The sequence below is a fragment of the Sinocyclocheilus anshuiensis genome, unplaced genomic scaffold (genome assembly GCF_001515605.1).
Source record: "Sinocyclocheilus anshuiensis isolate Anshui unplaced genomic scaffold, SAMN03320099.WGS_v1.1 scaffold293, whole genome shotgun sequence".
NCBI lineage: Eukaryota > Metazoa > Chordata > Actinopteri > Cypriniformes > Cyprinidae > Sinocyclocheilus > Sinocyclocheilus anshuiensis.
The window spans coordinates 525,449-537,146 of record NW_015540858.1 but is presented as its reverse complement, the minus strand read 5'-3'; the positions used below and the strand labels follow the sequence as shown (position 1 = coordinate 537,146).

General features: G+C 31.6%; 1 protein-coding gene across 1 annotated transcript; it reads right to left on the bottom strand.

Annotated features, from left to right (window-relative positions):
- Positions 1 to 1,700: 1,700 nt before the first annotated feature.
- On the bottom strand, positions 1,701 to 9,806 carry LOC107687910 (lipoprotein lipase). The gene is made up of 10 exons (XM_016485395.1): positions 9,683 to 9,806; positions 8,046 to 8,221; positions 7,697 to 7,876; positions 6,281 to 6,389; positions 5,914 to 6,147; positions 4,510 to 4,752; positions 4,278 to 4,398; positions 3,254 to 3,430; positions 2,207 to 2,314; positions 1,701 to 2,110 (listed from the first exon to the last, which is right to left on the bottom strand). The coding sequence occupies exons 1-10, from the start codon at positions 9,771 to 9,773 to the stop codon at positions 1,942 to 1,944; spliced, it is 1,608 nt and encodes a 535-aa protein (XP_016340881.1). The 5' UTR covers positions 9,774 to 9,806; the 3' UTR covers positions 1,701 to 1,941.
- Between the last annotated feature and the right edge of the window lie 1,892 nt (positions 9,807 to 11,698).

The following is an 11,698-nucleotide window of genomic DNA, read 5'->3' as shown; positions in this document are numbered from 1 at the left end:
GACCAGCTCAAACCAGCTGCCATGCTTCAAAACGTCCGAGTACATACATGTGAGTATGGCACAGATACACCAGATACAAATTACAGTTTTTATCTGTTTTTATTGAAATGGCCAAATATTCACATTTCTCTCAGGCGTTTCTCATAAAATTCATTTTAAAAATAAAAATAATGAATTTGAACAGCAGCTCAGATCATTTAATGAGAAATGTTTAAGTTCATATTGAGATCTCTGATTGCAGCCTACCATGGTAAACCTGAGCACAGTTTGAGATACTGTTGAGATATTTTTTGGAACTCTAGACACGTGTGAGAAGGCAGAGAAATGATTCAGATGTCATTCATGTTTTTTTCTTCCTAAGCAGGTGCATTAGTCAAATCTGCTGTATTTGATGTTTGATATCTGGCATGTCAACATCTACATCACTGTACAGTTTGTGTGTTCAGATATGATGGCTGTGTGTTACCCTGAATGCTTATTTTAGCCCCCTGTGTGCAAACTCACACACACACACACACACACACACACACACACACAAACAATGTGCTTTAGGGCATTTGAGATTATTTGAATTATCGGCATTTTAAATATTTAGCACATATGTTTGGACATCATGGAAAGTTTTATTTTAGTTCCAGTTTTCTTAGAAGTGTGTGTGTGTGTGCCGACTTAACCATATTTTGGGACAAATTTGTTCATAGAAGTGCTGAAAACGTCCTTTTAGGCACATCCTTATTTTGAAAAACAATATAAGTTTTTTTTTTTTTATTGGAAAAAAATGCAGGTTTTCTGTTTAGGGTGAGGGTTAGAGTTAAGCTATACAGTATTTCTAACTAGCTGTATATAACAACAATCCAAGTCCATGCAATGTCCCCATTTAGATAAGTAGATAAAATTGTGCTTAGATTGTGCAGTAAAAATGCATCGCATAGTTCATACAATACAAACTCAATTTTTATTGTATGATGTTCTGTGCTGGTTGGACTTTAGTAGTTCTAAAATTAATATTTAGTGAGTAATATGAATTTAATCAGATAGATACATATACAGTATGTAGTTTGTAATAATAATCAAACCCTATATACATTTCAGAAGTCATACAGCATGTTACATAAACAGACAAGATGCTTTCAGCAAGTTATTTGTTAGGAGAGAGTATGTGTCACTATGGATGACAGAGGACAGATTCACTTAATTGTCAGGCATTTCAATTCAATTTGTGCATGATAAAAATATCATAACATTTTCCTTTAAAGTTTGTGAATAATGTCCCAGGTTAACAATTAATAATTATACTGGCTGGACTAACTGACTGTACCTTCACTAAAAACATAACAGAAATACAGTACACTTGAAATATTCACTTGAAATACAGCCCAAAAAAAATTGCATTGATTTGTTAATGTGAAATTATATTAATCTGCAATTTTAAATTCATGATTGGAATGTTAAATTGTTAATCTACAGCTACTGGATGTTTATAACCCACTATAATCATATATACACACTTTGTGTTTTAGTCATTTTATTTATCTTGACTTATGTTTAAAAAAAAATTCTTAATTATATAAACTAGTGAATCCATCAAGTTGGATTTATACTTTTTTTTTTTTTAGACTATGTCTACAGGACAAAAATTTCACGTATGGGATTTTTTAATGCTTAATTGTCATTATTTTATCTCTTTATATTTATGCTGATGTAAATAACTAGGTAAAAGTAAAAATGACAGCAATGTGAATCATCATTGAGGGTAAAGTAAATGTCTGAATGCATTAGAGTCATGAGAATTTTGTATTTCATTTTCTTTATGTATATAGTGTTTGATCTTTTCTTTTGATCTTGGGATGTAAATGTAACCTGGAAATTTGTGAAATTCACAAGCCCACATTCACATCAAATGAAAACATTCAGATACAGTACATCTGGTGCAAATGGCAATCACAAAGCATTTGTAGTGTTGACCTGAGCTGTGTTTGGTTTTGTGGTGGTTTCTGTCATGATCTCTGTTGATTCATTATGAAGTAACGCTGGTTCTTTAATCATATCTGCGGTCGCTTCATTGACGCCCTGTTTGAAGAAGCTCCCGTGGTGTTTCAGTCTGTGCTGCCTGAAAATCCAGAAACAGAAAAGAGACAGAAAGTTTTGTATATAAAAAAGACCTTATATCAGACTTAACAGTCAGTGAAAGCGAAGCTGTCGTCACCTCTGCTCTCTCCTGCTCTGCGGCGTCTCGCTGGACTTCACAAACACAACAGCATCTCCACCCTGAACCAGAGAACCAAATTCTCCTTCTTTGGGTCTGAATATTAGCCTTTAGAAAAAAAGAAAAAATACATAAAATGTTTATATATACACACACAGACACATGTGTATAGTATGTTTTTGAAAGAAGTCTATTATGTTTATCAAGGTTGCATTTATTTGAATAAATAAACCCGTAACAGTATGAAATATAACTGACAAACGTATTTATTCATAAATTGTGGTAATAATACTATAAATTACATTTGACCCCTTTTTTAACCAACTGTAAACACATTTCTATAGTTTATCAGGATATTCACTTCAAATATATTAAATAATATATGCAACACTTTCTGTTATGGCTTATTTCAACTTTAAGTTTATGCGAAATAAAGATTTTTTTGTAAAACACACTACTGCTCAAAAGTTTAGGGACAGTAAGATTTTTTGTTTTTGTTCTGCTCACCAAAGCTGCATTTATTTGATTAAAAATACAGTAAAATCAGTAAAATTGTGAAATATTATTACAATTTAAAATAACTGTTTTCTATTTGAATATATTGTAAAATGTAATTTATTTCTGTGATGCGCAGCTGAATTTTCAGCATCATTACTCCAGTCTTCAGTGTCACATGATCTTCAGAAATCATTCTAATATGCTGATTTGCTGCTCAAGAAACATTTCTGATTATTATCAATGTTGAATACAGTTGGGCTACTTCATATTTTTGTATAAACTGAGGTACATTTTTATTTTTCAGGATTCTTTGATGAATACAAAGTTCAAAAGAACAGCATTTATTTGAAACAGAAATCTTTTGTAACATTATAAATATCTTTACTTTTGATCATTTTAATGCATCCTTGCTGAATAAAAGTATTAATTTCTTTAAAAATATCTTACTGACCCCAAACTGTATATATTATCTACGCATTCATGCAGTTATGACTTTAATTCTCTAATAGCAACTGTGCAATAGTGGCTCTATGATCTGAAATGACTCACCTGGACTGTGTTTCTCCAGATTTGATCCTCATTCTACGAATCATGAACTGATTGGTGCTGAAGAAGCCGTAGAGATACGAGTCTTTCTCCCAGCGTATGTTCAGCATCAGCAGCTCGCCGATGTCTTTGTCAGACGTCAGCAGGAATGAGACGGTGCTGTTGGTGCTCATGCTGGGCCTGCGTGAAAAGGATTTACCAGTCATGTTTAGCTCCCTTTAAAATGGCTTTGGTATTTTGTATCTAATGACATTCAGACATTTTAAAGTGTGATGGAAGTGTGGTTTTGGGGCCACTGAACTATTACAATTAATAAAAAAAAAAAAAATGTCTCAACCCTCTGGTGCTCTTCGGTCATTTTTGCCCAAATATTTTTATGCTTTAGTTGTTTATAATTTTTTCTTCAAATGAATGGTACAAAACTTGGTAAAGGTTTTGGCACTTGCTATGTGAACACACACACAAATAAATACGCTTGCACTGTTAGCGGAATTTCATCTAGTGGAAAGCTTTGGTACTGCACCCAAACAAACTTTTCGTGAAAACTAATTTTTTGAGATATCAACTTCAAATTTGGAACAAAACTTGTTTAGGTTTATGGCTTTAATTTTCAAGAGGTATTACAGTAATACATGTTTTGGAAAGTATATAATATTTTATATATTTTGCTAAACTTTTTAAAATATATTTTATATATTATTTTATATTTTATTATATTTTTATATTACATTATTATATTTTATTATTTTATATCATATTTCATATAAAATTTGAAAAATGTTTTTGTGCATTTTTCATAATAATAATCGTAAATTTCTATAAATTTGTTTTGTTTCTTCTCTCTCTCTGAAATTTCATTTTCAGGTCTATGCTCAAAAAGTGGTTAACAGGTAATAAATGGATCATTACTATTGCATAAATATAATTTATTACCATAAAATCCCCTAAAAATACAAAATATTAAATAATAAAAATAAACATACAAATAAAAATTTCAGCACCAGAGGGTTAAAATAAGGGCACTTACACAGTGACAGAGATGTCATCCCTCTCATCGGTTGTCCCGAACAGAGACACTTTCATTGGCTGCTCCAGCAAAGTCATGTTTTTGTCGCTGAAAAGATGCACTTTAATCTGATAATGAAACACTGCAGGATAATGAGAGAAATGAATATACAAACTCACAAAAGTACAAACTAGATGTAGATTAGTAATGCATTTTCTGGGGAAACTGGCGATCTGGGTGGTTTCTGGCTCACCCTTAAACGGCATCATCTCGCGGGTTTTGAGGTACATCTTTGTGCTCCTAGTGCTGCGGATCTTGTTGATGCTGTAGCCGAGTTTGTTGCAGCGGTTCTTGCGGCAGCTCAGACACAGGCCCTTGTTGAAGGCGTCTTTGGAGCTGCAGCGATATGCCCAGCTCTGGTACGCCCGGTTCACCAGCGAGTCGATGAACAGGTGAATGGAGCGCTCGTGGGAGCATTTGATGATCTGGTCCATGTCTGACAGGCGTCAAAGACAAGAGGTCAGATGAGTTAAGAAAAATCATCTTCAGTAATTGAAACAAAGCTGGAATATAACTAATATTAGATGAAAATCTTAAACTTATAAAACCTTTTTTTTAAAGAATTAGAAATGTTGCCTTGGCAACTATACTGAAATAAATAAGTTTAAGTTGAAGTACTAAAATGACTAAAATTGAAATAAATATTAAAGCTAAATAGGAACATAAAAACCCCCAAAAACTAATAAAAATGACAAAAATGATTTTTAATAGAGTTAGCATTTTACTATCAGTGGTGTTATTGTTGACTAAAACTACAGCTATTAAAAATTGTTTTCGGGTAATTGAAATAAATCTGAAATAAAATTAAAATATTAAATGAAAAAAAAATACAGATTTTTTTAAATTAAATGAAAATTAGAAATGTTGCCTTGGCAACTACACTGAAATAAGTTGAAGTTGAAGTAGCCTACTAAAATTACTAAAACTGAAATTAATAAAAACATTTAAGCTAAACCGAAATATCAAAGAAAAAAAAAAGAATAAAAATAACAAAAGAAAATAATTTTATTTTAATAGAGTTAGTATTTTACTAACAGTGTTGTTATTGTTACTTTAACTATAAAACCAAAACTATTAAAAATAATTTCTGGTAATTGAAAAAAGCTGTAAAAGCTCAAATAAAATAAAATAAAATAAAAATTTTACATGAAAAAAAAAATACTTAAAAATTAGAAATGTTGCCTTGGCAACCAAAACTAAATAGAAATAATAATAATATAAAACGAATAAAATTAGCACATCCAAAACACATAACAAATTGGATTTAAATAGAGTTAGTATTTTACTAACAGTGTTGTTATTGTTAACTAAAACTGTTAAAAAGTTTTTTCCGTAATTAAAATAAAGCTGAAAAAATTAATAAAATATTAGATTAAAAAAAAAATTAATAAATGTTGTCTTGGCTACTAACTGAAACAAATAAGTTGAAGTGCTAAAATAATGAAAACTGAAATACAGTCAATATTAATTACAGCTAAATAGAAATATATGAGAAAAAGCAAAATTACTAAAACTAAACTCAAATGAAAATTTAAAATACAAAAATGAAAGTTATAAGTTAAAATCACACTGCTGACAATGCAGTAATCAGACGTACTGTATATGCCGTAGGTGGCGATGAGCTTCATGGTGTGCTGAATGCTGCAGCCCGGCTGGAAGGTTCCACCGTTGGGGTAAATGTCCACGTGACCCACAGGCCTCTGGATGCCGATGCTGAGGTTCGGCGAGCCTCTGGTGTTTGTGTGCAGGACGTCCACAAAGGTGGCATCATCGGGTGACAGACGCCTCAGACTGTCTGCATTCTCAAAGCTGGGGCCCGCGGGGTCCAGACCTGGAAAAAAAAATGCATAGCTCTGAATAAACATCTGGCAAAGTGTCTTCTGGGACAGAAATAAAGAGTTTGAGTTGAGTAGAATATCATGTTTAAATGCATCAATTTGACTAGTAAATAAAAGGCTTCCCACCAGTGATTCTGTTGACTTTGTTGTTGGTGAGGTTTCCTGCGACGCCGGCCACATGCGCACCCAGACTGTAGCCTAAAAGATGCACTTTTTCCAGAGGATAGTCCAACTCCTTCACAACAACACAAACAAATAAACCGGTTAATCTTAGAAAGTCTGTTAAGAACATGTCTGGGTCATATTTCACTCCAAACATTTGAAATTATAAGAAGAAAGGCCTTTAAGACTATTGATATCTTCTGTATTGCTGATAACTGAGGTGGATCAGTGTTACTTTATAGTATTATTTATATACTTATATATTTGTATTTATATACTTATAGCTTTTGTTAATATTTTTAATAAGCTTTTATTTTAATATTTTCAGTTTTTATTTTAAATTCAATTTAATTTTTAGTAATTTTGTTGTGTGCTTTTGTTGATTTTTTTTGTATATACACAGTAAACACTTCAAAGAAGATGATTTTGCAACAGCTATTCGGAAGAAACAGTCTGTGTCCTGGGCCCTGAAATGGTTTGTTTACCTTTTCCTCATATTCCATGAAATTAACATTTTCATTAGTTAAAAAATGCATTACAATGTTTTTAAATATTATGTTTTTATTTTTAAATTGCATGAAGGCTAAATTGTCAGGAGGATAAATATTTAAATAACATTTTTAATCTTTTGAATGATTAAGAGATGTGCACTCAGGTTTTTAAGAAACTATTTTAGGAAAATATATTACGTTTTACTTTATGGTTACACCACAACTTTTTTTTTTTTTTTTTTTTTTTTTACTATTTAGTTTTAGTTCAGTTTTAGTTTTTATTTATTTCCAGGTAGTAATTTCAGTGTTCAACTTACTTTAGTTAGTTTCCAAGGTAACATTTCTAATTTTCATTTAGTTTTTTATCTAAAATGTATATTTTATTTTATTTCAGCTTTATTTCAATTAACAAAATAATTTTTAAATAGTTTTAGTTATCAATAATTTCAGATTAAAAAAAAAAAAAATAGACTTCATTATCTGTCATTTAGGTTCCTCTTCACACACACACACACACACACACACACACACACACACACATATATTCTGTAGTTTAGGTGTGCAGGTTTTTTTTAATCTGAAATGATTGATAACTAAAACTATTTAAAAATTATTTTATACAAAATAATACAAAAATATTATTATATAATTTATTTATTTATTCGTTTATTTATTTATTTACAGATTTATTTAATTATGCATTTATGCATTTATTTTCTGCATGCCCTACCTGCAGTCATTATCTGTAATTTAGGACATGTTTTTTGTGAGATACACTCAAACAACCTCAGTGCACTGCAGTGATGTGAGGTAACATTCGGTCGACTGTCATTACAAAAATGCTCCAACAAGAACATTAACAATGCTAACAATGTGTTTCTCTGCATACCCCCAGCCAGTTGACAAACTTGGCCACGTCCGCCCCCACCAGTCTGGTGTTTTCTGCTGATTTGGGGTAGTGTTTGTTGGCCCGATCCAGCCAGTCCACAACAATGACATTGGCACTGGGTTCACGTTCAAACAGAGCCGACACCAGCTTATAGACCCAGCTCTCAAACAGACCCGCAACCTACAGACAGGTACATTTATTGTACTGTAGTACTATAGCAGAATAAATGAAGTAACAGAAACATAAACACATGCTGTTCATAAATGGACATTAACTCTGGAGCAATGCTATGTTTGATTAGTAAACAGACAAATTGCATGTGTTTTCTGACTGTCATCCGTGAACTCACAGACCATCCGTGGATAATAAGGAAGGTATGGGAATCATTTTTGAAGTTACAGTCTGAAACAGAGTCCCGTTGACCTGGGACAAGATAACAGAGATCCTCGTCAGGGAATTCTGGGTTTCTGATGGAGAACTTGGACTCGATGTCACTGTAGTCCCCCGTCTGCTCAGTGGAGTTACCTGAAACAAACAGCACCTGTTAATATCATTTACATGTAAAACCATAACAATTTAGCATGTGCCTCCATTTAGTAATGTTCTGTATTTATTTTGGCCTGTGTTATAGACATTATTTATGTGAAATCCAGAGGAGGATGGGTTCCTCACAAGGTTTACAAAATTATTTCCTCATCCTACCAAAACTTTTGCTCACCACTGCTGGCTTTGGCTTTGCTCAGTGGGGCTTTTGAGCCATTATTCTCTGTAAAGCTGCTTTGAAACAGTGTATTGTGGAAATCAAATAAAAACTGGACTTGCTAATCCAGAATCAGTGTATATGCAATGACCAGATCAAGTAGATCATAAGACATGGAACCACACTGATCCTGGACCTGTGCCCTAATCACTTCCACATATACATGTATCCGTTTATCTAAATACAGTTGACTGCAATGCATTCTAATGGCAAAATAAACAGAGAGAGAGAGAGATTTCCAGTTAGTAATTTTAGTGCTTCAACTACTTTCTATTTTCTTTAGTTCTAACATTTATTTTTAAATCTAATATTTACGTTTTATTTCAATTAACAAATTTTTTTTTTAAATAATTTTAGTTAACAATAATATCCATGGGCTTAAATAAATAAATAAATAAAATACGTCATTATCTGTAATTTAGGTTTTATTATTTTTATTTTAGAATTTTAATTTAGTTATTTATCTTTTTTTTGCCAATGTAATATATATATATATATAGCCACACACACACATATACATACATATATATATATATATATATATATATAAATTTACATTTTATGTCAGCTTTATTTCAATTAACAAAAAATCTTTCAATAATTTTAGTTATCAATAATAACAATGGGCTTAATTTCCATATTTTTTATAATGCTACATAAATAAAATACTTCATTATTTGTAATTAAGGTTATATTAATTTTATTTATTTATATTTAATTTAGTTACATTTTTTCCCCCAATGTAAATTGTGTGTGTGTGTGTGTGTGTGTGTGTGTGTGTGTGTACATGTTTATGTGGTTTATGAGGACACAAATTTGTATAATAACATGGGTATGACATAGGTATTGCAACGAGAAGGTGATTTATGAGGACATTTTCAGTGTCCCCGTAATTCGAAAGGCTTATAAATCATACAGAATGAGTTTTTTTTTTAAATCTAAAAATGCAGAAAGTTTCCTGTGAGGGGTAGGTTTAGGGGTAGGGTTGGTGTAGGACAATAGAAAATACGGTCTGTACAGTATAAAAACCATTACGCCTATGGAGAGTCCCCATAAACCATAAAAACAAACCTGTGTGTGTGTGTAAGTGTATGTGTGTGTGTAAAATAAACAAATGTAAAACGAATGAAAAATGAATATTAAGCAGAAATACGATTAAAGATGAAAATTCAAAAAATTAAGATTATGAAAATGAAGATTTAAAAAAAAAATCTACAAAAACTTACTAGCAAACACTTCTTCAGTGGAGTTGGAGATTGGTTCGCTCGCAATAAGAGAAACTCCGATAACCAGCAGCCAGAAACATTCTTTTCCCATAGTACAGAATAAATAAATAATTGTAATTTTACAGTACAGTACTTTTACAGTAATGATCCCAGTATAACGAGCAGACGGAAACTCCGCGTGTTATTTATCTGTGAACCTGCTGCTGCTCACAGCATTTATACCGAACAATGCGTGTTTTTTTCGTGCTCTTCAGCGATTGGTTGAAAGTGCGCGGGGGGCGTGGCTAACGCGCTCAAAGTGGGGCACTATCAGCAAATCAAAGAAGCTAGATTTACATTCGCACAGCTGTCAATCACAAGCGTAACGTAAACAACTGCACATGCATGAATGAGTCTCTATAGCCTTTGTGTTCAGCGTGAATATTTAATTATTGTGATGCTAAACGCTAAAATAGCTTCTGGATACACAGTAAATCTGGTTTATATTACTGGTTATATTATAACCTTATTGTATTTGTTTACATATGTAGCTAGTCTATATATATTGTTTATTTTCTTGTATTCATCAGTAGAAAAAAACACTTCAGACATTTAACTAGATCTGATTTCAACAGTTTATTTTCTTGATATCACTTGTCAAAACATCCTAAAGTAATGCTATTATTAATAAGAATTACAGTTTTCCAGTATCTTCTGTCTCCTGTTAGAATTCCTTTGGGATTTTTGGCATATAATTGTCAGATGATTATGTAATGTCTTCTGTCCTCCTCCGGTTATGCAACTGTCAACATGAATTTGATAAACTGTATCAGCAGACTGTGTAATCATCACTGAGCTTTCATAAACATTTAAATCAACGTTTAAATAAAGAACATTGTGCATAAATGTCAGTGCATTGCATTGAGTTTCAGTTCACAGCAAGAATTTCAGCAATTTCTACACTGTTGTTCAATGTCTCTGAATCATCTGGCAATTATTTTGTATGAAATCAGTTTACAGTGGGACAGTACTTCTGTCTTCAGCTTTTGTTTGAACATTTTAAACCTTTCCTGTAAAGTGTTTGTGCAATTTTATTTACAATAAATGACACTTGCTTTGATATTTTGTAGCCTAAATGCAGATATTTTAATGTGTCTAATCCAAAACACAAAATGAAAATGCAATAGGTGAAATCTTAGAGAGCGATGTTTATTTTAATAAGACAGTCACTGTAGTAAATCAGCAGTGATGAGAAGATTCCTCTCAATCAAGCATCTCACTGTTCAGTAACCTGCAGTCATTCAGCCTACAGGCTCAGTGTCATCTTTCATTGATAAAACAATCATAAACAATATATAACAGCTTTAAGAACACAGAGGGAATGTTCACACACAGGTGTTTCTTAACTAGAGGCACAAGCACAGCAACTTTTGCAAAAAAAAACAAAAAAAATGGCAAAATTGATGGTTACATTGAAACCGCCACATCTGAGAGAAATTAAAATCATTGCATATTGCATAATTAATAATTATTGAAATATTGTTTTTTTTTTAGATTGCCATATAATAATGCTTATTATACCATTAATAAGCATTAATAAAAACTTTCTACACTCTTTTTTTAACCATATTTTTGAACATGTACTATGGTATATGATTCCCTGAATATGCTATTAAATTATTATTAGTAGTATAATAAATGATTATTTCATATATAAATCATACATTTTAAATTGTAATTATTTTAAGTATTATAACTTATTCTTTTATTTATACTTTAGAATTTATTTTATTCAAACTATAGTTTGATATTAAAAGGGGTTTAAGGGGTTTAGTGTCATTGAGATGCAGCGATACTTTTATTAATATTTTGAATTAATCTTTATTTTTAAATTATCCTTTTTGTTTAGTAAAGTTTTAGTCATTTTTATTAGTTTTAGTTTTTTCATGTCTAGATCAGGGGTGGTGAACGTCGGTCCTGGAGAGCCGCAGCCCTGCAGAGTTTTGCTTCAACCCTAATCAAACACAGGGTTTTAAT

Coding starts and splice junctions, on each gene's coding strand:
- LOC107687910 (XM_016485395.1), bottom strand. CDS start 9,773: ATGGGAAAAGAATGTTTCTGGCTGCTGGTTATCGGAGTTTCTCTTATT. Junction 8,222..9,682: donor CACTGAAGAAGTGTTTGCTA/GTAAGTTTTTGT, acceptor TGTTTGTTTCAG/GTAACTCCACTGAGCAGACG. Junction 7,877..8,045: donor TTATTATCCACGGATGGTCT/GTGAGTTCACGG, acceptor ACCTGTCTGTAG/GTTGCGGGTCTGTTTGAGAG.